This window comes from Dryobates pubescens, chromosome 35 (assembly GCF_014839835.1).
Source record: "Dryobates pubescens isolate bDryPub1 chromosome 35, bDryPub1.pri, whole genome shotgun sequence".
NCBI lineage: Eukaryota > Metazoa > Chordata > Aves > Piciformes > Picidae > Dryobates > Dryobates pubescens.
Window position 1 is genome coordinate 4,516,657 of NC_071646.1, and position 25,985 is coordinate 4,542,641.

Sequence of the window (25,985 nt, forward strand, 5' to 3'; positions counted from 1 at the left end):
AAATGGATGCTGTGTTGGCAGCACATTTCATGCACAAGACTGGGGCTTTGTGAGCAGAAAACCTGTTCATAAAACATGGGGGGAAAAACCCCAATATTTGGTTAAAAAATAAGGAGTTGTGTTTGTTTGAGAGCCCATTCCAAGTAAAAGAGATGTAATAACACCTGTTAGAGTGGTAAAAAGTAGCATGCTTGGCTTTTAAATTGCTCAAATTATTAATGTTTTAGCTTTTGGGGGGGAGGATTTTTGTTTTGGCAGCTACTAAGTATTATTAACAAATCAGCTACTAAGTATTATTAACAAATCAGAACTGTTAGCTCAGTTCTGTGATAAGAGTTATTTCTGCTGCACACAAAGGGCTTTTCCTCTCTCTGAAGTGGCAGTGACCTCCTTTTGTTTTGTTTTCAAGGAAAATGAATTACAATGAGCTGAGTGAAATCCCCTATTTTGGAGAAACAACCTCTAATATCACTCTCCTCTCGCTGTAAGTAAGAGCTTGGCTGCCTTGTTCTGCTTTACCAAAGGGGGGGGAACCCATCTGAGCTCTTCCATCCTGTTGTGGAGGGAAAGGTAGCTGCCAGCATTGCTGCTTTTGTCTTGAAATACTGCTCCTCTAAAGTGCTTCAGGGACTATGTAAGCACTCCTTGAAGAAATACAAATCAGTTAGACAATCAAGTCACCCTAAATTACCAATGAAATGCAGTCAACCAAGGCAGGCAGCTTCGAAAGGGAAGGATTCACGCTAGGAATGACAGTTCCCACAAGGAACAGCCCAGCTACCAGCCCCAGAGTTTGAATCTATTAGTATGTGAGGTGGCAAATAGCTCTTGGACTTTCAGCATTGCTTTAGGAATTATCACCTTGAAGTGTGTGATGCAGCTCCCGTGTCAGAGGCTTGCTAATAAAGTTGACGTACAGACTGCTGGGGCTGTGGCAGCTGTGCCGCTTGAAGGGTGAAGGGGTGTTTTGGTAACTGTTACTTGTTGCTGGTGTTTTTCAGGGTGCACAATACCATTCCAGAAATAAATGCTGAGCAACTCCAAGTTTACCTTTCACTGGAAAATCTGGATCTTAGTTCGAATCTTATCTCGGAAATTAAAGCTTCCTCTTTTCCAAGGATGCAGCTGAAGTACCTGTGAGTATGAGCTGAGATTCCTGCCTCTGCAGCAGTGATGTTGAAGATCTCATCTGGACATAGGCAGTCTTGTGTGGCTGTGAACTGAGTGAACATGTGCTTGAACTAAAGCACTTTTCATGCCAGTCTGTACTGCGCTTTCTCACACAGCAGAGGGAACAACTGCTGTGGACGAAGTGCAGGTACTTCAGCCAGCAGGTCACTGAGTGACTTCTGCCCATATGGAGCAGATCACCACTGAGTGTCTTCACCATGCCTAACTGAAGCATGGACATGCAGTAAAAACCATCTCCTTGCACTGATTCCTTTGGGGGAAATGGTTTAGTTTGGCAAACCAGAACTCAGCTCTGTGATGTGATTCATAAGAAACTTGAGCTCTGATAATTAGTGGTTGCTCTGAAGTGCTTGTGCAGTTAGCAGAGTTCTGAAGGGCCTCATTTCTTCTTCCTTTCCTAGGAATTTGAGTAACAACAGAATAACTACTCTGGAAGCAGGCTGCCTTGATAACTTATCTAGCTCTCTGATGGTAGTGAAGCTGAACAGAAACAGGATTAGTGTGATCCCACCAAAGATCTTCAAATTGCCTCACGTGCAGTTTCTGTAAGTAGCTGGGGCTTTTTTTTCCCCCAAGCTTAACCCCATGGTGGTTACTGCTGTGTTGTTCCTCTCAGTGTGTGCTCTTGGCTTTCACAAAGTGCTGCTGGTGGAAGATGTCTTAGAATTTGAATGTCCTCTTTATAAAAGGGAACTGAAGAGGAACCGGATTAAAACAGTGGAGAGTCTGACATTCCAAGGACTGGAATCCCTCAAGTCCTTGAAAATGCAGCGCAATGGGATCAGCCGGCTGATGGATGGGGCCTTCTTTGGCCTGGGCAGTATAGAAGAGCTGTGAGTATGCCTGGTTGTGGAACTTCTTCTAGGGACTGGCTGTGGGGGTGTCCTGTGTGGCTTCCCTTGCCTCAGGGCTGTGCTGAGATGAGCATCACAGGGAGCGAGTTTACAGAGCTGTGTTTTCCCATTATGTTGCCATCACATCTGATTACTCCAGAGGTGGCCAGATAAGCGGTGCTCTGGCCAACTTCTTCCCACTTGGTGATTAAAGATGCTCTGAGTCTTTTAAGGTGCTTTTGCTGATTTGAATTTGCATTCCCCACAGCAGGGGCTGGCTCCTTGCTGTGAGGCTGTTTGACAGAGGTGCTGCAGGGCTGTGCCATGCAGTGTGAGCAGAAGAGCCGTAACAAGGAGTAACCTTCTGAGAGCAGAGATTGCAGTTTGCTTCTGCCACTGGATCACTGCAGCTGGTGCTGAGTTACTCAGTTCATCCATATGCTTTAGTTCAGGGCTGGTTTCAGGGGAATGAAGTTAGTGCTGCATTTGGGGTTGGACTTCATGTTCTCTGGAGGTCCTTTCCAACCCCTAACAGCCTGTGATTCTCTGACTATGTGTTGCCTGTGGCTAAATGTCAGTAAATGATTTTAAGATCCACAAGATGAAATTTTGTAAATATATGTTTCATTGATTATCTATTTGGCAAATGTTTTTCCTTCTAATCCCTTAGGGAACTGGAACATAACAACTTAACAGAGGTAAACAAGGGCTGGCTGTATGGGCTGCGGACGCTGCAACAACTCTACGTCAGCCAGAACGCCATTAACAGGATCAGCCCAGATGCATGGGAGTTCTGCCAAAGGCTTTCTGAGCTGTGAGTCCTGGGCTGCTTCTCACTGGGGTTTTGCAATGCAGCAGGAGCAGATGGGATAGCTTGCATGCAGCAGGAGTGAGTTACCAGAGGAAATGCTGTGGTAATGCTGCCTGTTAGAAGCATTCTGTTCATCAAAACACAATAGTTAATCAAGTTTGATAGTATCTTCGTGATTATTCCTGCCCTGCTTGCCTCTAAAGTGTGTGTCCAATGTTTCCAGAGACTTGTCATACAACCAGCTAACTCGCCTCAAGGAGTCTGCCTTCGTGGGCCTTGGCTTGCTGGAGAAGCTAAACCTGGGTGACAACCGCATCAGTCACGTCGCTGACGGAGTGTTCCGAGGGCTGGCAAACCTGCGAACCTTGTGAGTGCACAGAACCTCACTGCAGTGCAGCTTGATGCAGGGAAGCTTTTGGAAAGAAAGACAATGAGTCTGCAGCATGTGCTCTGCTGTTGCTGTGTGCTGCCCTGCCTGCAGGTCTGGTGGGGCTGATGAGATCGCAGCTCTGCCTCAGCTAAAACCAGCCAACCACTTCACGTTAGTGGTGCTAAGAAGCTGCCTTGGGGCGCTTCGTGCCATGGTTTAGTTGATCAGATGGTGTTGGGTGATAGGTTGGACTTGATGATCTCAAAGGTCTTTCCCAACCTGGTTTATTCTATTCTGTTCTGTGAGTGCCCAGTTTTATGTCATATTGGTTCTGGCTAGTCAGCTGGCATAAATGCCAGTTGTGGAGTGAATGGTCAACCTGGAGCTCTTGTTATCCCGGAGGGATTTGTTAAGTTGGAACCTCAGGAACCAAACACTGAGGCCTTTTGGTTGTGGGAAGTGAGATTCAGCCCACCCTGCTTGTGTGCTGAGGGCTGTGAGCGGGAGGGAGCAGGTTTCCTTCTGCTGTCAGAGGCACAGCTCTGCGCTGCCAGCACCTTTCATGGCAGCTGCAGCTGTTTGATGTTTCTGACAAGAAAAGACTCAATCCTGGCTCTTAAAAAAACAAGTGTCCCAAGTAGATCAGAGCAGCAGCAATCATCCTGAACAATGGCAGTTGAGAAAGGAGTGAAAGTTTGTAACCCCTCTGTCAGTTCATTAAATAAATGCTTAAATAAGCAAACTCACCAGAGAGATTTATGTAAGCAGTCATATTCTGTTAACCTTAATGCAACCTTTTAATGAAATAATTAAAACTAATTTCTTGGATTTAGAGTAGCATGAAAAAGAACAAGAGCAGATTAATTAGTAGGTTTTCTTGGGCTCCTCAGGGGTGTCAGCAGCCAGAGGCTGGCCCTTGGCTGAGGCTGGAATGCTCAGGACAGGGCAGTGGTGATTAACGAGGCTCCAAGCATTCGTGCCCAGCCAGGCATGAGGAGCCAGCTCCCGGCTCACACAATGAGGGGCTTTTCTTTGGGGCTGCTCACTCATTTTCCTAAGTGGTCTGAGTAGTGGAGTGTAAAAATAATTCCAACAAGAGGAGATCCTGTGCTGCTGTTGGATGAGGGCTGTTGTTGTTTGTACACTGGTTGTTTCAGTGCTCAGGCTGACATCAGTATTTCAGTGTCTGTTCAGCTCCTGCCACTCTTCTGCAATGTGGCTTTTATTAATGAGAATCAACTCAAAGTGTGTACTAATCTCAAGGTGATAAGAGCCAGGTAGAATTAAAGGTGTATCTAAGAACAGCACTGAAGTTATCACATTTACTCCCTAACACTGTGAGTACCCCTCCAGCATTCACAGTAGCGTTCTGAAGCAGCCCTGGAGACAATTCTAGCAACAAGTTTCAAGTCACAAGAATTGGCAACTCAAACCCAAATCACATCCATGTTGAGTAGCTTGCCTCCAACAATTTCAAAGGAGGAGAAACTTAAATGTGAGCAAATATCAAGGCTGTGTTTGTTAAGAGCTTGCGATGCATGAATCATGGAATCCTTTCTGTCCTAATCTTTAAAGTGTGTGTGTATGAATTGTGGAACTGACTGCTGCCTGGTGTCTTCCACGCCTGTTTCAAAGTGGGAGAAAGAGGAAAATAATGTTTTACCACTGGCAGTGTCCTGGAGCTTGGTCCCTCCAGTCTCTTGCAGGACAATAACCTACTCAATTCAGTAGATCAAGCCCAAGCAGGGATGACTGCCTTTGTACACACAGGTTCCAAACTATGTGGACAGAGTTCAGCATCATTTCTCTTTGTCCTAACACCACCTCTGCAATAGCCCTAGGGCTGGATTCTTTACCCTAAAGCTTGTCTCCTCACAAACCTATTCCCACCATCTTTCTAATTAAAGACCAGCTGAACTGACTCCTCATACAGGAGAGAGGAATCAATGAGCTCTTTGCCTACTTTTAGTAAGGATTGAAATTTACAGACAGAGATAATGAAGGAAAAAAACCAAACATCAAGGAGATGCTGAGGTTCCAGTCTGGAGAAGAAAATTCCACCTCTCTGTTCAGGAAACTGAGAAGCCTCTGAATGTTGATTTGGAACTTACTCCTAGCCACTGGACTAGGTGACCTCTGGAGGTTCCTTCCAACCCAACCCATTCTATGACCCAGAGTTGTTTCTCTCACCAATAAATCAGTTTTCTTGGACAGCCTACACAGAACAGCCTGAAATATATCTTTGTATTCAAAGAGTGGTCAGACATTGGAACAGGCTGCCCAGGGAGGTGGTGGATATGCCATCCTTAGAGGGGTTCAAGAAACCTGTGGCCATGGCACTTGGGGACAGGGTTTAGTTCATGTGGTGGTGCTGGGTTGATGCTTGGACTTGTTGATTCCTGACCTCTATGATTCACACCCCACAGCTCCAAGTGATCTACTGAATTGAGTAGGGTATTGTCCAAGAGATGAGATGATGTATTCAGTTGCCTGTATATGTAGCTGGCTCTCTGGGCCAGGTAACTTGTTTGGAAGCTCCATCAAGCTGAAGCAGTGGTACTAGGAAGGTGCAGTGCAGGAGCACTTTGCTTTAAACCTTCCTCTGCAGGGCCTTCCATGCCCTGTGACAGCAAAAGAGATGATGTTGACAGAAACTCCTGGCTCAACCTATGCCCTTCAAGCTAAAACTGCCACTGGATTAATTCCTCCTCCTCTCTCATGATCCATATTGCTGTATTACTTTGGCTGTTCAGGCTGCCCTCCTACGTGAGGGGCCGAGGGGCTGTGCAGAGGTCAATCAGAAATCCCATTAGCTGGTAACAAGATTTGGGAGCAGAATATCAACTTCATTCTGAAAACCTACCACTTTGTGCCTGGCAGCCTGACACTGTAACCTGTGTGTAATCTCTTAATATGCTAATGCAGTTATAAGCCTGTTAGCCGGGAAGATGAATGCTGTGGTGTGTTGGTTAATTCACTTACATGAACCAGCTTGCCTCAGGAGCCTCTCCCAGCTCCTGGGGAACAGCCCAGCACATGACAAGTGCTCTCAGTCTGGGTCTCTCCTTCAGTACCACATCAAGGGGTCTGGACTGCAGACTTTGTGGTTCTTTCTGCAGCACTGATCTCCAACAATTCTTTTTTTTCCATCTCTGGAATGGGAAATCCATCTTCTGAGAAGCTTAGTGTTACAAAAGACTTGAGACCTCCCAGGTGACCCTGTGTCAGAACATCAGAGCTGGCCAGCACAGCAGTTGGTTCTCCTCCCTTGCTCCCCACTGGTAGTGCTCATGATGCTGTTAAAAGGCTTCTTTGTAAGAAAGCTCTTCTCTTGCAGGGACTTGAGGAACAACGAGATCTCCTGGGCCATGGAAGATGCAAATGAAGCATTTGTGGGACTCAGCAGGCTGGATAAATTGTATGTATCCCAGACCACTGATGACAACACCTCCCAGGCTCACAGAGGGGAGGGAGAGTGCAAAATGCTAAGTAACTGTAGATTGGTGGCCAGAGACAGAAAGCCTTCCTAGCTGGCAGCTGTGCTGGGTTTCCAGCTGTGCTGGGTTTCCAGCTGTGTGCTGCAGCTTGGGTTCCATGCTCAGGAGAATGGAATCTGTGTCACCTTGCCACACCAACCTGAAGGAACTCAGCATCAGTATTTGACTGCATTTCTTGTTGACTAGCCCAGTCCTGGTCACTTCTTGTGCTGCTTATTAAAAACAAACCCCAAAGCAACTAAAGTATTTTTGATCAAATAGGGACCACTGTTGACTTAGCAGCTTTTCAGTACCTAGGCTTTGCACTCCTCATTCAGTGCCAGAGAAGTTAAGAATGAAAAGGAAAGCCTGTTCTTGAGAAACAGGGTCTTTAAGCTAAAAACAAACCTAGTATTTGGTCTTTTAGCTCAGCTGGGATTAGAAAAAACCATAGTAAAGCATCACAGGGAACTTCCTGTGGGTCTTATTTGTGAACACATTAACTGGTCTCTGGTTTGGGGGGGGCTTTATCTTTCAGAATCTTGCAAGGAAACCAGATTAAGTCAATTACCAAGAAAGCATTCTCTGGTCTGGAAGGACTTGAACATCTGTAAGTACTTTGCAGAACTTCTAATTATTTCAGTCCTGCATTCTCTGTCAGATCTTGAAGAGTATAACTGAAGGTAGCCCATGAAATCATCCTGACCCATTGTTGTTCTCTTTGCTTAACTTACAGAGATTTAAGCAACAATGCAGTAATGTCCATCCAAGAGAATGCATTTGCTCAGGCTCAGCTGAAGGAGCTGTAAGTTCATTTATGGATTCTCTACCAGTCCTGCCTTGTAAAGAACCCTTCAGCCACTGGAGGGTTGGCTGAATTTGACTGTAGTCTGCTTTGGTCTCTAAATACTCAAAGCAATGCTGGTAAATAATCTGCACAGAGTTGGTAGCAGTATGCTTGGGTTTAAGGTTTGATTAAAATCTCCATCTCCTTAGTTGTGATTAGTAGGAAATGTTTTTCTCCTGCAGTGTGGAACCAGTCAGTTTTTCATATATTGTGGTTCTGCAGCAAGCAAATCTTGCTGCTTGTGGACTGCACAAGAGGGAGAACTCACCAGGAATTGTCTCAGAAGGGTCTGCCAACCCTACATTTTGTCCTCCCTTGGTTTTTTGGGGGGGGAGAGGGGGCTAAGGAAAGGCTTTAAAATTCACAGCAAGACAACAATTCTGACTTGCTCAGCAGATGCTTAAGCTACTGGAGGCTCTTGTGATCTTCAGCCATTCTAATGTGAAGTGACCTTCACACCCAAGCCTAATCCTGCTGTAAGGCAGGCATCTCTGAGATAAAGTCTCTGAATCTCATGTAATCTGGTTTAAAACTGTTAGTCAATTAGTTACTCTTAGCCAGATGGGCTTAGTCTGCAAGATCTGCCAGTTTGAGGAGGTATTTTTGGTGTTGAGGACAAGGCTTTCCTTGCTTCCTCTGATGCCTCTTAAAACTGAGGGATGGTTGGTACGTGTGGGCAAAGAGCAGGGTGGAGCCTTGCTTTGCTTGCCTCTCCTCCCCGCTGCTGGATTCACTGGTGGCAGATCAGTGACCTTCTCAAGGAGGCCCTGCTCTGGCAGGGGGAGTTGGACTGTGGGTGATCTTTCAAGGTCCCTCCAAGCCCTAACATCTGTGAGCCTGTGAAACCATCAGACTTTCTCCAGTCAGCCATGCTCCTACCTGACAGGGAGGAAACCTGGAGAGCAGGTGGCGGGGAGGAGAGCGCCCCACACTTGTTTGCAGTTGTTTCTCTGCTCCACAAAGGCAATCTGCATGAGGTACCTGCATGAAAGAAATGCACATCAATCCTGAAACATTTATTAGCTGCCATCAAGAGGAGTGTTGAGGGCTCCCATTTGTAACAGCAGGTGTGCTTTGTCTGAAGACACAGAGCTGCTTTGCCAGGGCTCTTTTGGGGAGCGCCTTGATCGAGGGATGGAATAATTGTCCAAACCCCCCCCCCACAAAACAAAGGTTTAATATTTATCATAGAAATTGAAAACCCAAGGTTATTTCCTTCAGAATGAAGAAGAAATGCAAGTAGGAAATGTCAGGCTCTAATGCTGCCACAGAGGAGAGGCTCTTCTGGTTGTTTCTGACCTTTCAGAATAAATCACCCCAGAGGCGTTAAACAAAAAAACACAAGAAGAAGAATATTGTGCGTCTTGAACGTGCTAAATGTCTGTGCTTTGTTTTGCTGCCTGGAAATCACAGGGTGGGAATGGGAAAGGGCACAACACTTTTAATCACCCCTCTTTGATCTTTGGGTTTTGTGCAGAGTTTTGAACACCAGCAGCTTGCTTTGTGATTGCCAGCTGAAATGGCTGCCGCAGTGGCTCACCGCCAGCCGGTTCCAGCAGGCCACAGTGAATGTTAGCTGCGCTCATCCCGAGTGGTTAGCAGGACAAAACCTTCTCAGTGTGGACCCTGATGACTTTGTCTGTGGTTTGTATTCTTATTTTTTTTATTATTTTTTTTAATGGCTTTGTGTCCCCCCAAACTTGGGGACACAAATCTCTGCTGGGTACCTCGCCGAGATCGGGCTGTGTGTGTCTTGGCACCTGTGCGCGTCACTGGCTCTGCTTTGGAGCTTGGGATTTCAGGCTCTTTCTCTTTGTTCTGTTGTGTCTGAGCACTGAAGCTAACCTGAGGGAGTGGTTCAAGGAGACTGCATCGATTTTCATTTAGGTCACTATTAAAAACTGAGTTTGCTGCCATTCTCTCTGCTGGTGAACGTCTTCAGCTTTGGAAGAGCTGCTGGACACTTCCTTTCTGGTTCTTGTCCATACCAGTAAGAGTAGAGGAGTTGATACTCTGCCACATTTCGAGTACCATGGCCAATTCTGGGCTGCTCAATGTAAGAAGGACATTGAGACACATTAATGTGTCCAGAGAAGGGCAACAAGACTGGAGAGGGGTCTGGAGCCCTATGAGGAGAGGCTGAGGGATCTGGGGCTGCTTAGCCTGGAGAAGAGGAGGCTCAGGGGAGACCTTCTTGCTGTCTACAACTACCTGAAGGGAGGCTGTAGCCAAGTGGGGATTGGTCTCTTCTCCCAGGCAAGCAGCACCAGAACAAGAGGACACAGTCTCAAGCTGTGCCAGGGGAGGTTTAGGCTGGAGGTGAGGAGAAGGTTCTTCCCAGAGAGAGTTGGTAGCCTTTGGAATGTGCTGCCCAGGGAGGTGGTGGAGTCCCCATCCCTGGAGGTGTTCAAGAGGGGATTGGACGTGGCACTTGAAGCCATGGTTTAGTTGTCAGGAGGTGTTAGATATTGGGTGACAGGTTGGACTTGATGGTCTCTGAGGTCTTTTCCAACCTGGTTGAGTCTATGATTCCATGATTTTCTGATGTTCCATACCTGTAATACCTATCTGGTCTTTGCCACCACAGACATAAGCCTGTTTATTTTTGTGAACCAAACTGTGAGATGGAGAACAGAGACTCTGCCCAGAATCATGTGTGAAGCCTGTGGCAGGCCTGGCACAGGCCTGGGTGTTCCATTTTTGGGGTGAGCAGTCTGAGCATTGCTGGTGTGTACACAATCCTTTCATTCTCTTGGTAAGGCTACAATAATCCTCATGTAGGAGCAAGCACCCACTTGTCCATTCCTCTGCCACCACCATGGTGCCTGACACTGATTCTGTGTGTGCCTGTGAGTGTCTCTGCTGAAATAATTGGTACTGAAAGAACTTATCCAGTGGGATGAGAGAGGGCAAGCTGGCACTTCACTCTGCTTTGTGTTTGTAGAACTTGGAGGCTTTTCAGGATATCTGAACTACCTGAAAGTGATTCTCAGCCCTTCATAAAACGCTCTTCAGCTGAGCATGGCTTTGGTGCAATCTAAATGTAGCCAGTTCCAGGCAGTGGTACAGGGTACAGGGCTCTGCTCACACCACACTTCTCCACTGTTTCAGTGCTTACTCTGTCTGCCTGTGATTCTAATCCTCTTTCACAGCTTCATTTAGAATTACAATTAACCAGGTTGGAAGAGACCTTTGAGATCATCAAGTCCAACCTATCACCCAACACCATCTAATCAACTAAACCATGGCACCAAGTGCCTCATCTAGTCTCCTCTTAAACACTTCCAGTGAGAGTGACTCCACCACCTCCCTGGGCAGCCCATTCCAATGGCCAATCTCTCTTTCTCATTTCTAGCAGGAAACAGCTGAATGCATGCACCTCAGGCAGGACTCTTCCCAGCTCTCTGCTCTTTGGAACGAGTTTTCTTGCACTATTAACTGCAAGGTGGAGAGGAAAGTAACTAATCTGTGTGCTGTGCTTTTCAGACAACTTCCCCAAGCCCCAGATCAGAGTGCATCCTGAGACCACAGTTGCCCTGCGAGGCATGAACGTGACTCTGACCTGCACTGCCGTCAGCAGCAGTGACTCCCCCATGTCCACGGCCTGGCGTAAGGACAGTGAAGTGTTGTATGATGCAGAGGTGGAGAATTTTGCCAGATACCAGCAGCAAGGTGGTGAGGTGGTTGAGTACACCACAGTCCTGCACCTTTCCAATGTGAATTTCACTGATGAAGGGAAGTATCAGTGCATTGTCACCAATCACTTCGGCTCCAACTACTCCAACAAAGCCAAGCTGACTGTCAATGGTAAGCAGTAAGGGTAACAAAGGAGAAGCACTTTGATCCCACAGCTTTATTTAAATGGCTACTAGTCTGTTTTTCACCAGAGCTGGCCCAAAGACAGCCTCACTGCTATTTAGAAGTATCAAACGTCTTGTGAGGAAGCAGAAGTGATTCTTTTTGTGGGTGAAAAGCCTGCTCCCATTTCAAAAGGGGCAGGAATCTTCCATGCTGCCTTTCTAACCCGGTCAGCTGCTGCAGTTGCACGGAGGTAGAAGTCTCTTAAACTAAAAGCTCCCTCTGCTGTCTCTTCAGCACCAAGCACCTTGACCGTGTGCCTGTAAAGCTAGGAAAGATCGAGCTAAAAACGACTGCATCAACTGGAAACAAAGGCCAAACATTCACTTGCAAGGTCCTTTGTGTTATTAATTTTGGTTGAGGGGAGTGGGAGCCATGTGAGTGTTCACATCAGTCAGTAGGCCACTGGTGCCTGCAGCATCAGAGAGCAGAGCTGCCTGTGTTGCTCTCCCTTGTCCAGAGCAGGTGGTGCAGGCTTGGGGTGAGGAGCTGGATGCTCACTTTCCCTGCTGCCAGGAAGGAAAGTGTGGCAAAGGGCTTATGAGGAAGACTGAAGCTTTTCCCTGCCTTTTTCCCATGAGAAATGTTGTCCTTCAGATCATCTTCAGTGAATCCTGTAGAAAGCCTCAAGCCTATTTAAATCTGGAGGACAGGCTTCTGGTTGATGACTGCTGACAATTTGTGCAGTCAAGGAGAATCTGCCCCTTTCTCCTGGGGAAAACTGCATGTGTGGCTCAGATTGATTTGTTTCCAGATACTTTCTGTGCTGTGCAGCTTTTGCTGCTTCTTCCCTCATGGTGAAAACACTGAAACTTGTCTCCTTTGATCCAGAGCTACCATCTTTCCTGAAAACCCCCATGGACCTCACCATCCGCACTGGGGCCATGGCCCGGCTGGAGTGCGCTGCAGAGGGCCACCCCACACCCCAGATCTCCTGGCAGAAAGATGGTGGCACAGACTTCCCTGCTGCCAGGGAGAGGAGGATGCATGTCATGCCTGAGGATGATGTGTTCTTCATTGCAAATGTCAAAATAGAAGACATGGGCATCTACAGCTGCATGGCACAGAACACCGCAGGGGGGCTGTCAGCAAATGCCACACTGACCGTGCTGGGTGAGTGCTGTGCTAGCCTGTGAACAGCTTCCCCAGGGAGGTGGTAGAAGCCCCATCCCTGGAGGCCAGGCTGGATGTGGCTCTGAGCAACCTGCTGTAGTGTGAGGTGTCCCTGCCCATGGCAGGGGGGTTGGAACTGGACTATCCTTGAGGTCCCTTCCAACCCTAGCGGGAGTGTGGCTCTGGGGTTTAGCTGTAAGGAGCAAGCTGGAGCGATGAAGAATGAAGTGAAGGCACCAAGAGCAGCATCTGACATGGTGTTTGAACAGTGGAGCCTCAGAAGCTGAGTGTCTGTGCTGACATGGGAAGTTAGTGTGACCTTCACAGGAGGGGAATGAGGCATTGCCTCACTCCAGCAGTGTGGACTAAGCAGAACTTGGGTAGCCTCAGAGCAAAACCAATCACTAAGGTAGCGTGAACTGTGCTGAGTGATAATGGAAGGACACTTCCTGATAGAGTGCAGTGTTTGCTGATGATGCTGACTTAATATCATGGTCATTGAAGTGCATGAAGCAGACTTTGTCTGGCCTGATTTGGAGGCTGTTTGCTCTACCTGCACTTGCTGCAGTGATCCACAGAAGAGCTGAACTCACAGAATGCCCCAAATCTGGGTTTCCTTGCTCAAGTTTAGGCTCAGGTTATGTAAGATGAGATTTTTAACTATCAGGGAGCAGCCACTGGTGCTGCTCAGTGCAGATCATAGGATCATAGGACATTAGGAGTTGGAAGAGACCTTCAAAGATCGGCAAGTCCAACCCCGCTGCCAGAGCAGGACCACAGAATCCAGTACAGGTTGCACAGGAACATATCCAGATGGGTCTTGAAAGCCTCCAGTGAAGGAGACTCCACAACCTCTCTGGGCAGCCTGTTCCAGGGCTCTGTGCCCCTCACAGTGAAGAAGTTCCTCATGTTGAGGTGGAACCTCCTGTGCTATAGTTTGTATTGCCCTCCAGAGAAGGGCAACGAGGCTGGGGAGAGGCCTTGAGCACAAGCCCTACGAGGAGAGGCTGAGGGAGCTGGGATTGTTTAGCCTGGAGAAGAGGAGGCTCAGGGGAGACCTCATTGCTCTCTACAGCTCCCTGAAGGGAGGTTGTAGCCAGGAGGGGATTGGTCTCTTCTCCCAGACAATCAGCACCAGAACAAGAGGACACAGTCTCAAGCTGTGCCAGGGGAAGTTTAGGCTGGAGGTGAGGAGAAAGTTCTTCCCAGAGAGAGTTGGCAGCCTTTGGAATGTGCTGCCCAGGGAGGTGGTGGAGTCCCCATCCCTGGAGGTGTTCAAGAGGAGATTGGATGTGGCACTTGGTGCCATGGTTTAGTAGTCAGGAGGTGTTGGGTGCCAGGTTGGACTTGATGATCTCTGAGGTCTTTTCCAACCTTATTGATCCTGTGATTCTATATCCATCTTAAGGTCTGTGTTTTGCTTGTTTTTGTTTTCCCTACTGTCACAGAAACTCCTTCTTTTGTGAGGCCCCTGGAGGACAGGACAGTAACCCGAGGGGAGACTGCAGTGCTGCAGTGCATCGCTGGTGGCAGCCCTGCCCCTCGCCTCAACTGGACGAAGGACGACGGCCCTCTGGCTGTCACCGAGAGGCATTTCTTCGCTGCGGCAAACCAGCTGCTGATCATCGTGGATGCTGGGCTGGAGGACGCTGGGAAGTACACCTGCATCATGTCCAACACGCTGGGCACTGAGAGGGGCCACATTTACCTCAATGTCCTGGCTTCCCCCAACTGTGATTCTGCCCAGGGCGGCATTGCCCACGAGGAGGATGGTTGGACCACGGTGGGCATCGTGATTATCGTGGTGGTGTGCTGCGTGGTGGGCACCTCCCTGGTGTGGGTTATTGTCATCTACCACATGAGAAGGAAGAGTGAGGATTACAGCATCACTAACACAGGTGAGGTGCAGCAGCAGCACTCCTCGGCTCTGGTTTTAATCCCAAACACCTGTTAAGAGCAGTGAACTTGCTGGGTTCATCACAGGCTGAAGGGCTGGTTACTGCCTTCTGAAAGCTCTGAAGGGATTTGCTCAAATCCCTTCATTTGCTCAAATTCCTTCAGTTTAGAGGGGGTTTGGCTTGTCAGAAGTGTGTTTGGTGTGGGTTTTATGTTTTGCTTTGTTTTTAATTCCTTACAGACTAGGTTTGTTCTTGTGTTTAAAGGAGAATAGTAAAGTTTGGAAATAAATGCTGAATAAACTCAGAGATATTTTCAGGAGCTGGAAGAATGTCTGTAAATAGCCTTTCTGGCTCTGCTGGAGCTGAACCTGCTGCATGGATTTATTTTAATGGCTGAGGGAGTGGGGGGGGAAAAAAGCTAACTGCATGTGGGCTGAAATTCTAGGTGATGGGGTCTTTGTTCCTGTGGATCATCTTCACACTTGTTAATTCTGCCTTGCAGAGGAGATGAACCTGCCTGCAGACATTCCCAGCTATCTGTCCTCCCAGGGAACTCTGTCAGAGCCTCAGGAAGGCTACAGCACCTCGGAGGCAGGCAGCCATCAGCAGCTCATGCCTCCAGCCGGCAGCTACGTGCATAAAGGCACAGATGGTAAGCAAAGCCCTCACGTGTTCTGCTGGTGCTCCAGCAGATGCTGGTGCTCAGTCCCATCCCCAGAGCTGGCAGCAGTCCTGCAGAGTGCAGCACAGTGCTGCAAGGCAACATTAAAGGTGACTTTTCCTAGGGATGAATTCAGGTTGATCTGAAATTTTCCATTGATCCTTTTGAGTTTGAGGCCTCTCCTGGTTTTCCTGTAGTGCTTGTTTCTGTTCTGCTGTCAAGGCTTCTGCATTCCCTCTGCTTCATTTCATCTTTGGTCCAGCAACATCTGGGCTCACATTCTCCACAAGAGCCTTTGTGAGTAAGTGTCTTGACTGCTGTCCTTCAGGTGCCAGAGCAGTGCAGGTCCCTCTGGAGGCTCTTTGATTCAGAGCCTGTGATCTGTGCAGCAAGGTGGTGATGCCATTAGAGAGTTCCAAGGTTAAATGTCAAGGTAGATTTCTCTGCTGTTTCTTTCCTTTGTCATCTCAAGAGTCCAGGCAAAGGAGATGGAAACTAAATTCTCTTGGAAGGTGACTTTTGTCCTTGGCATAAACCTCCTGCCTCTGCCAGACGTGCAGTCTGCCTGCTGCAGTCAGAAGCAAAGGTAGGGATGAGGTAGGGAAACTTCTCAGGATATTTGTGACAATGAGTCTAGGGAGACAGGATTTTTTTTCACCTCCCAAATGCTGAGGAGCCTTCCAACCCTGACAGAGGCTGGTTTGCCCAGGAGATCCTTTGGTGTACATTTTCCCCATCTAATCATGGTCCACTCCCTCTAGGCTGCAGTCCTGCTGCACAGAGTCTGTAGAGGAAGGAATTGAGCAGCAGCTCCTCATAATGACCCCGTGGTCTGGTCTGAGGTGTGTTGGCACACAGGGTGCCAGTCTGGTACCAAGGCACTCTTTTGAGAGTATTTTTGCTTTCCCATTGTTTCTCAGGTGGTGCAGCACCGTTGGTGATCTGCTCAGACTGCTATGACAATGCAAACATCTACTCCAGGACACGAGAGTACTGTCCCTATGCCTACATCACAGAGGAGGACCCCCTGGATCCAGCTCTCCCTAATCTCATGGTGCAGGTGCCAAAGGAAATGTACCCAGCACGTGCCCAGCATGAAACCAGTGCTCTTGACAATCTCTTGGCAGACAGGGACATGTCTGTCTTCCTCACCAACCATGACAAAATCAGTGAAAAGAAAATCTCCTCCCAGCAGGTGAATGGTGAGTGGCTCCTTTTCCTTATTGGTTGCCTTGTGTTCCCTGGTAAGTCCTTGTGCTGGAAGGTCTCATTCCCCTGGTCATCTTTGTGCTCTCTTTACTATTCACACTCAGCCAATCCTTCAAGTGAGCACAGTTTGTGGAGTAATTCACTGTTTGTACCCCACCTCTTCTCAGCACTGGTTCTCAGCTTTCATCTGGTGCCCAAGAGTTGCAGAGTGACGTTAAAAAGGGGGTAGTTATTCACCTGCAGCTCATCTGTAGCTTGTGGAACGTGGGTGAGCCTCTGCCATGTACCTCAAGGCCCTCTATGGGCCAAGAGTTAAATCTCCATGTAAGAAAAATCAAGCAGCCCTCCTGTTAGAGCTGGCCTGAGTAAAGGGCTCCAAAAATTTTGCTGGGTTTCTCTTTTTTGGGGGGGTAAATTGCTTGTGTTTACCTTGACTTTCTTCCAGGCAGGCTTTCAAGAATTCACTCTGGAACTGAGTTGTTCCTGGGAGAAAACCCAGTAAAACATGCTCGCAATAACCTCCGAGACTCTCAGGGCTGAGTCACACCACTCAGAAAGCTTTGGGTGTCTTTACCATCGACTGACTCCTGTTCACCTTCTGTATTTTCTTCCTCAGAACCCTTTCAGCTGCCTCTGTGGGGAGTGAACAAGGACCTGGCTCTCTCTCACTCTCACTTCCTGCACCAGCAGGCAGCCCGGGAGCCCCCCCGAGCGCTGCGCGGCGAGGGGCTGGCCGAGGGCGAGCGGGAGCCGGCTGCTTCCCCCCGGCCCTGCCCCAGGCTGCGGGAGCATCACCTGGACTTTAGCAGGACACGGAGCATTCGTGACCACAGTGACACCACGTAAGACACTCGGTGAAGCCTTCAATCCAGTCCCTCTCCACTGACTTGTATTTACTACCTCAGGACTTAGCCCAAGGCCAAAGACCCTCCCCTCGTGTCCCTGTGTCTGCAGTCCCAGCCCCGTTCAGCAGAGCTGGGCTCTCCAGGAGGAGGTGGCACCTGCCCTTCTTGCATTTCTGTGTGCACAGGATGTTAGGGGTTGGAAGGGACCTTTGAAGATCAACAAGTCCAACCCCCCTGCCAGAGCAGGAGCATAGAATCCAGCACAGGTCGCACAGGAACACATCCAGATGGGGCTGGAAAGTCTCCAGAGAAGGAGACTCCACAACCTCTCTGGGCAGCCTGTTCCAGTGCTCTGTGCCCCTCACAGTGAAGAAGTTCCTCCTCATGTTGAGGTGGAACCTCCTGTGCTGCAGCTTCCATCCATTACCCCTTGTGGTGACAGGTGGGAGTGTGCAGCAGGGAGCACTTAGTGCTGCCTGCGAGAGCAGCGTTGAACCACTGATCCTCTGATGCTGGAAGCAGCCTTTGTGCTGTTGCATGCTTTGGGAATCTCTCCAGGATGCATAGCTGTGTCACACTGCATTGGCTGCTGGGAAGCAAGTGTCCAGGGCCTCCTCATGGAATTCCCCAGTGGCTGTGAGCATGAAGCTCTTGGCCAGCTTTGTGCTCCTTAGGCTCGGGCAGGCATCGGTTACCAGGCTGACTCTGGGGCTTGTTCTCTCCTCTGAATTATGAACTCCAGTTGTAAATAAATTAGCATTTATAAATATTTTGTATACACCAAGCATTTAAATGTGTTGGCTGTAATGTAAATATATTTTTTATTATGCCAAAGTATGTATCACACTGTTAGTCTTGACAGCTGCATATCAAGCCATAGGGGGGTTTGGGTGGGCCTGGAAAGTTGTTTCTGAGGGGATGGAGCTGCCTTTGTGTTGGAAAGAAGTGAGTTTGCTGTAGGTAGGTGGTGAAACTGTGCTGTTGCTGAATTTCATTGTTAAAAAACCAACTCCAGGTGCATTAACCTGACTGCAGGCTGATCCACTTCATGACAGAACCCCAAGTGTTCAGGACAGAATCCTGGTGGAGTGTTGGGAGAGTCCTTCCACCTCTCTGCTGGACACCTGCCTTGTCTAGCAGAGCACAAAGCCCACCAGGCCCCACGTTAACAGTGGCCTTCACCTCTGCTCCAGCTGCAGCATCCAACCTCCTGGAAGGCCTGGCAAAGAGCAGTGCACAAAATGATTCCTTCTGGTCAAAGAGCTGTGAGATGAGATTTGAGTGGTTTGTTTCAGAAGTGTCTGTTGCAGAGAGGTCTCCATCTGTTTTTTTGCCAGCTGACAGTGAAGTGAACTTTAAAGAAGGATGTTGTGATGAGAAGCAGTGGATAAATTGGGAGAGCATTTAGCAGCTACTTAGTGAACTCTGTTGTGGGTGTTGTTCCCTCTGCACAGCCAAGAGGCATGTGTGGTTTAAAACACTTGTGTCCTTCCTGCTGTGAAGTATCAGGCAAAATTGTTGCCCTCTTGAACTCTCTGGTAGTTCCCTAGACCTCAGGGTGGCCAAAGTGCTTAAATGTTTGACAGGTGAGAAGTGAAGCCATAGCTTTACCCACTGAGTGCAGAAAACCCAGTACTGACTGAGACAGGAAGCTCAAACTCCTGGTTGTGGTGGGATATGCCTGTCAAAGTGAGGAGGAAGAGGATTGTAAAGACCTCCTGGAAAGTTCTTTCTCCTGGGACAAATGCACCTTTGTGCAAAGGGGTTAAAGACTCCTCAGTGGTGGCTTTTGAGCACTAAGTTGTGCTCAGCTCTAGAGCTCCTCAGCCTCTTGCTGTGTGCTCATATCTGAAGAGCCAAGGGCTTCCTTCCTTCCCAGTCATGGTTGTGTTTCTGCCAAGCCTTAGGGTATGCTCTAAAATGGAAACAGCTGCCAGGGAAGCCCTTTGGACCAGCCCAGGAGAGGTATGCAAGGCTCCCAGTGCCCTGTTCCTGGAGAGAAGGGGGTGTGACTGAGGGAGCAGATGCAGTTGTGCAAAATCACAGTTCAGCTCTGGAGGCTGTGGATTCCTTGAGCAGATGAGTGAGGGAACACTGGGAATAATTATGTTCCCACAGCTCTTTTGGGCATGAGTAACAGTCAGATGTCTGCAAATGAGCAAATATCAAGGGCTCTTACCATGCTCTCGTGGCAGCTGTGGTTGCTTTGATAGCCAGCAGCTTTAGTAAGAAGAGGATCCAATTGTCCCTGACCTTTGGGTGGAGTAGGAGCACAGGTGTGTTAAACTCTGTGGGGCTCTGTCATGTGAAATGCTTTAGTAACATACATGCCACAAAGAAAAAAAGAATGTTAAGCTCATTCCTTTGTGGTTTTATTTCCCCCAGGCTCTTCCTTTCCAGGCAGCATTTAAGACGTGGTGCTTATTTTCAATCCAGAGTTGTCTCTGTTGCAGAAACCCAGTACTGTCAGTTCAGATCCAGATGAGAAAGGTCATATCATGAAACCAGAGCAGCAGAAAAGCCTTGTCCTCTTGTGCTGCTGCTGCTGCTTTTCCAGATCCTCACCCTAGCTGCTGTGGCAGAGCTGCTCAGCATGGGCAGAGCCACCATTTCCCACTCCTGCTGCCCTGTCCCATCCCTGTCTGGCAAAGGCCTCTTGCTCTTCCTTTCCTCCCTCTCTCCTACAGAGCTGAGCTCATACAGGTCACAGGAGAGCTGGGGGTGTCCTGGCCATAGCTGTACCTCAGGCACAGGACCAAAGCCTTAAAATCAGTGAGGTCTGCACCAGAACAAACCCAAGTGCTCTTGAAGCCGTCTTAGGATTTCAGTTTGGCGTTGGTCTGCCAGTGCTGCTGCTAGGAGCTGGGACATTTGCATCCTTCAGAGCCTGCGAGCTGGTTGTGAATAGCTGTGCTCAGCCTGGGAAAAGCCTCCTAGGCAGACCTGCAGCAAAGCCCAGGTCTCCCCTATCCCCTCTCCTCCAGCAGTGCAGACAGGACCGTGGCCATTTGGTTTCCAGGGATCACAAACAGGTTTCTTCAGTCAATGCCAAAGTGCTAGCAGGCAGGAGCTGGGGGGTCAGAGGCAGCGAGAGCAGAGCTGCTGCTCTTCCCTGTTGCTATTTCCTGGTGTCTATTTATATTTTTTTCACATAAGAATGTATATTTTGTATAGCATGTGTAATATATGTTTGTCTATTGTAATATACCTTCAATAAACTGCTATAGACACTGAGCATCCTCTGTGGCTGGGAGCTTGCCCAGCAAATCATTCTGTTTTGTTCTGAGACGCTTCACTTTCGCAGGGGAAAGAACTAATCCAGTGAACTTTGCCATCTGGATGTGTTCCTGGGCAGCTGGCTCCACATGCCCCTGCTTGAGCAGAGGGTTGGCCAAGGTGACCTCCCAAGGTCCCTGCCATTCTCTGTTCTGTGGTTCTTGCTCCAGTTTTCCACCCTGTGCCATTCCTGAGGGTGTCTGGGTACTTCTCCCACGGTGCTGCTGCCTCCGGGCTTGGAGACTCGACGTCCTCTGTGCCCCCAGCTCTCTTCTCTTGCTGTTCAGATCCTTTGAAGTACCAAAGAGGTTTTCTTCTTGGCAGCAGACTGTCAGGATGGGTTGGTGAGATCGTGCCCCTGCTACCCTTCCCCCCACCAAGCCCCTTGCAGTGATGTACCCTGCTGCCATCACTGCTCTCGTGCTGGTTTGTGTTCTGACAGCTGACCACCTTTGCTCTCTGTTCTGTGTGCTTCACCATTTCACCTGCTCACAGCTCTCAGCACTCTCTAGCTTTCCCCAGGCTGGTCTGAGCTCCTGGAGCTTCCTCATCCCCTGCTTTACTGGCAAGTGAAGCTTGCACCTGAGGGAGCCTCCACAAGCACTGCCCTACACACAATGCTGCTGCACTGGCAGCCTCCAGCTCAGGGCTGCCCTCTCCTTAAGGACCAGTTTGTCCCAGAGCATCCCCAGATGCAGCTCCTGGGGGCACCACCCAGCCTGCACAGAGGCTGCCTGGCCCTGGGTCCCTTCCCAGCTCTGTGTTCTGGTGACCTGCATCTGCTGCCCCTCTTGGGGACCTGTTGCATCCATCAGACCTGTGCTGGAAGATCCCAAGAGCAAAGCCAGGCTGGGAGCAGACATCCCTGCTTCTCAGGAGCTGAAGGGCTGCCTTCCCCTGCCTCCAGGCTCTGGCCTCCTGCATTCATCATCTCACAGACCTGGTGACCAGGGGCAGCTGCAGCCTCGGGCTGTACCTGGCTGGGCAGGTGTGAGTGGAGCCCTCCTTGTTATAAACTCTGCTGGGGTTTCCTGGGGCACCAGAGCCGAAGCACCCACAGTGTGTCCACAGCATTCCCCAGATCCCAGCTCTTTGTGTGCTCCTGTGGATTTTCAGGCCCCCACAATTGCCAGGGGATGGCCTCACCAATCCGAGCTGACCCCACAGGCCTCGATTTCCCCAGGAGTGTGGTGAAACCCCACCCTCTGCTGTGATCCCTGCACCCAGCCACTCAGGAAAAACCAGCTCCTGCCTTCCCTGGGTGAGTTCAGCTCTGCCTGCTCCGCTCTGTGCATCAGAGCCCTGGCTGGGTGTCAGAGCACCACCAGCTCTTGAAGATAAGATCATGAATAGTTAATGCTCTCAGTTACCCAAGCATGTTTAAAAATTAACACAAGCCTGGTGCTGACGAGATTGAAAAACTGGGTCATCAAAGAGAGGAAAAACAGCAAACAATTGCATCTACCCTTGGGCTTCACTAATGACTGAGTTTTCGTGGAAGCTCCTCTCCCTTCCTGGCTTTAATCCTTCAGTGCTTCAGCATACTGGATGCTGCCTCATTAAACCACCTTCGCCCCCGCCTGCCGGATCCTCTTCTCCTCCTCCCCTCCCCGTGGGAGTTTGTGGCCCCTTCAGATGAGGCTCCAGGCTCAGCGGTGACGGTGCTGGCCCCACGCCTGTCCCTGCCTGTGCCGTGGGGGCCTGGGCACGGCAGAGCCGCAGAGCTTCCGGGCACATGGGTGTGATGGCAGCGGTGGCCCAGGGCGATGGTCCCAGGGAGGCGGGCCTAGGGCTGTGGCTGGGGGCAGCCAGCCCTCTGCCCCCCAAGCAGCTGCAGCCCTCGTGCCAGTGATGCTCCCCCTCTGGAAACAGCTCTCTCTGTCCCTGGGGTCCCTGCAGGTGCCTGCTTGGAAAGGTCACTGCCTCCTGCCAGATCCAACCTGGTGTTTCAAGTCCTTCAGGCAGTGCACTGAACGAGGGAATAAGCAAATAGCTGAGATGGAAGGAGAAGTGGTCCTTGGGTCCATGGGAGTCCCAGCCCTGGTAAGGCTTTGGCAGGACAGGCTCTGATGCCAAGGCAGCTGTGGCTGTCACCTGCACCAGCAGCCCAAACGGTGAGCTGCTGTTCCCCACACGCAGGAAGCTGCAGGATCTTTTGCAGAATGAAGCTGGGCCTCTGTGGGTAGGTGAGAGTAGGGACCAAATCCGCTCCAAGCTCTAATTTTTGTGGCTTTTGCCCTGCAGTAGCCAACGAAAAAGCAGGGGCAGGGAGCTGGGTTCCCTCACCCTGGAGAGCAGGCGGTGGCATAGGACTGCATGTGGGTGTCTGCTGGTGCTGCAGCGCTGAGCCTGCCCTGGCTGCCTCACCCTCCATCTCCAGGTGAGCACAGGAGGGGGGGAGTTGGTCACCTGCTTTGCCTTCCCCATGCCCAGCCTGGCTGATTGTGGGTCTGCTCATCCTCACTGTGCTGAGCCAGTCAGGATGGGAAACAGGGTGGGCAGCCTCGGAATGTCCTTTAATCAAAGACCTTTTCTCCCCGGCCTGGGAAGCAGCCGCTGGGCTGGGGTTCCTGTTGGCAGGGAAATGGAGCATATCAAAGCCTCTCTTTATCTCATTTTCTCCCATTGAGCTGCATCGATCAGGCTGCAGGGGGCCACGAGCTGCTTAAACCCTGAGTGGTTATCGACAGCCCCACGGCAGCCGCCGGCCCCGTGCCACGGGGCCGCTCCTGCTCTGCCCCTGCTGCCAGTGGCTGATGCCAGGGAGCTGCCCTTCAGCCACCAGCAGCATTCTGCAGCGGCTCCGTGCCCGGGCCCGAGGCAGAGCTGCGCTGAGGGAAGGGTTAAAGCCGCATCCCCAGAGCCCTGACGCACAGCCCTGGGCTCTCATTCCAGCTCATCTCTCCTGGCAGAGGCAGATTTCCCCTCAATGAGATTCTCTTGCGCACAACTTGCGTGCGGCGCCGGGGAGAAGGGCTCCGCTCATCGCTCTGAAGCTTCAATTTCACCTTAGGTTTTAATGTCTCTCTGAAGCCTCACGCATGGAACTCGCCCAGCAGTTAGACAAATCCCCGGCGTCCTTGCTCAGATTGATGGCCACAGGACACTGCGGCGCATCCATCCCCCGGGGGGCTGTGATTTGTGACCCGCCAGAGGGGACTGCAGGATGCAGAAATAAACCTCCTCAGTGAGCAGCTCAGGGCCTGCTGAGAACGTCCCTGGCTGAGGGACAGCCTGGCTGGACGGAGCCAGGAGCTGCTCTGCAGAGCAGGACTGAGCCCTCTGAAACGTTTTAATTAACATAGAACAAATGCACAGGAAAGGGCCAGCCATTAGATGCCTTTGCTTCCTGAGCCTCGTCGCTGCTAATTAAGCAGTGTGTCGGCGCAAGTGACCTACAGCCAGCACAGCACCCAATTTGCATTTAAATTGAAAGCCATATTTTTAAAATAAACTTTCATTAAGCCCCGTTTGTTTGTCTTGCCAGGTGTCCACATTATCGAGCCCTTCCCTGATGGTTATGGATGGCTTCTGGGCTGGCAGCAGCTCTGTGGGTCGAGGTAGCTTGGGCAGGTGCAGCCCTTCCTGCCCTGGGACGCTCTGACACAGGGATCCAGAGCAGGTTTCGGTGAAGCATCTGCTGAGTGCTGCTGAGCACTGCCCCAGCGTCCCCGCTTGGGCTGTTGAAGCTCAGGACTGTGCTCCTGACAGCGAGAGGCTCTCTGCGTCCTTCTAAGTGAGGTGTCACTTTTCTACCTGGTGTTTTTCCACCCTCTGTTGTCATTCCCTGCGGGAGCAGCATCAGCTGCACAGGGCTCCCTTGCGGGGCTGGGGCTGAGCCAGAGGAATTTTACGGAGAGGTTTTCCCTCTGCAGCTCGCAGCCTGCCCCTCTGGCTGCCCAAAGCTGAACCCCACCTGCTGCTGCAGTGTTAACGAGCAGGTTGTGTAACGGTATCCCAGCCCCGCGGTCACCTGTGCCGAACCATGTGCCTGCAGCTGGAGGGAGCAGGAGCACCTGGCCGGCAAGAGAGGAGCATCCACCTGTCTGTGCTGCAGGGGAGGGGGGTTGGCACACTGGCTGGCTTGGTGCTGACGGTACCAGCCCAGCAGGGGTGTAGTGGGGAACCTCAGAGGCACACCTCAGTCCTTGCTGCGAGCTCCTGGGCTGCAGCCCTCAGGTTGCTGAGCTGGCACGGCCACAGGGAGCCGACTCCTCTGGATACCTTTCATCTCACTGTCTTTCAGTGAGTCCTCTGGCTCCTTTTCATGGTGACTGACGCAAAAGCATCTGGCTGGCCTCCATCCCCCTCTGCAGCCAGTCTGGGTGACAGGTCCCATCCCCAGCAGCAGCCGTAGCTTGGGGGGCTGTGGTGCTCCTCCGTGTATGATGCAGACCAACAGCACAGGGCAGCACCTTCTGCTGAGTCCGTGATGGATATTACCTGCCTGCCCCATTCCTGGTGCACCAGTCAGAGTGCTTTTCTCTCTCCCTCGGGCTCTGTGGCCATGGGGCTGGCGTGTTGCTGAGCTGGCTGTGGTGACACTGAGGTCTCCAATGGGTTGGTGCTGTGGTATTGGTGCTACTGATCCTCTCTGTCCCAAAGCTGAGCTCCTGCAGTGGCCAGGGTGGTGGTACCTGGCTGCCCACTGAGGTCCTGCCCTCCCTTTGGGCTGCCCTTTGCTCCTCTGCTGGGGCCTGACAGCTTCGATTTCTTTCTCCTGGCTAGAGAACATGAGGTTTTTGACAGCTGCCTTTGCCATTCTTCTTCCCTTAATGCTGTTGTTGTTTTGTGTTACTGTCAAATTGCATCTTATTAAAGCTCTTCTCATCCTGTCAGCAGCAGATGAGGAGTGTGAAGGGCTGCGTAATCTGCTGGCTCTGTCTGGGGAAATTGCCTTCCATTATTGATAAGGCAGCGCTGCCTTCGGAGGACACAGCTCTGCTGCGTGCTGGAGTGGGAGCCAGGGCAGCACCCTCAGCCCTGCTGGTGCTGGAGTGGCCTCCCAGGGAGGTCAACCTGCCCCTGGCCTGGGCAGGTGGGGAGAAGAGCCAAGAACTGGCTGATGTGAGGTGGGCACAGGATGCTTTTGGTGGACACCTCTCCTGGGGGGGCTGCAGGAAAGGAGCTGATCCTGCCCAGAGTATCCCAACTGCTCTTCTGGTGCCTCGGAGGGGAGCAGAGAATTTACTGCCCACCTCTGTGCTGCTCCTGCTGCAGTTTGGTAATGTGGCACCTGCAGATGTGTCCAGCTTGGCACAAACAGGAGCCCCGAGAGAACTGGGCACCAGGCAGGGGAAAGAAGGCTGCCCTGGCTGATTTGGTCTGGGGGCTGCTCTGAGCACCAGCAGGGTGGTGCCCGTCAGTGGCCAAGCTCCTGCCCCACACAATCCCCTTGGGTGCCAGTGGGGTGTCAGGGGGAAAGGAATCTAGGTCATCACAAAAGCTCTCTCTGAACATTAAATATTTATCTCTGTTTACAGCAAGTCCCAGCTCCTGGCTGCAGAGGAGGGGCAGCAGTGCCGGGAGCACTGCACGTGTGTGCCCACGTGTGCCCAGGTGTGTGCCCACGAGTGTGCCCACATGTGTGTGCCCAG

At 50.6% G+C, this 25,985-nt stretch overlaps 1 protein-coding gene across 1 annotated transcript; it reads left to right on the top strand.

The window, feature by feature from the left end:
- Window positions 1-409: 409 nt before the first annotated feature.
- LOC104296315 (leucine-rich repeats and immunoglobulin-like domains protein 2) lies at window positions 410-17,299 on the top strand. The gene is made up of 16 exons (XM_054176350.1): window positions 410-484; window positions 1,002-1,136; window positions 1,593-1,736; window positions 1,881-2,024; window positions 2,695-2,838; window positions 3,059-3,202; window positions 6,543-6,623; window positions 7,220-7,291; window positions 7,418-7,486; window positions 9,006-9,172; window positions 11,015-11,335; window positions 12,218-12,499; window positions 13,948-14,397; window positions 14,900-15,049; window positions 15,979-16,260; window positions 16,884-17,299. The coding sequence occupies exons 1-16, from the start codon at window positions 414-416 to the stop codon at window positions 17,111-17,113; spliced, it is 2,886 nt and encodes a 961-aa protein (XP_054032325.1). The 5' UTR covers window positions 410-413; the 3' UTR covers window positions 17,114-17,299.
- The last annotated feature ends 8,686 nt before the right edge of the window (window positions 17,300-25,985 follow it).

What these genes read in the sequence shown, in the direction of transcription:
- LOC104296315 (XM_054176350.1), top strand. Translation starts at nt 414, where the DNA reads ATGAATTACAATGAGCTGAGTGAAATCCCCTATTTTGGAGAAACAACC. An exon ending in CTGGGCAGTATAGAAGAGCT is followed by an intron (nt 2,025 to 2,694) that starts GTGAGTATGCCT and finishes CTAATCCCTTAG; the next exon opens with GGAACTGGAACATAACAACT. An exon ending in CTCAGCAGGCTGGATAAATT is followed by an intron (nt 6,624 to 7,219) that starts GTATGTATCCCA and finishes TTTATCTTTCAG; the next exon opens with AATCTTGCAAGGAAACCAGA.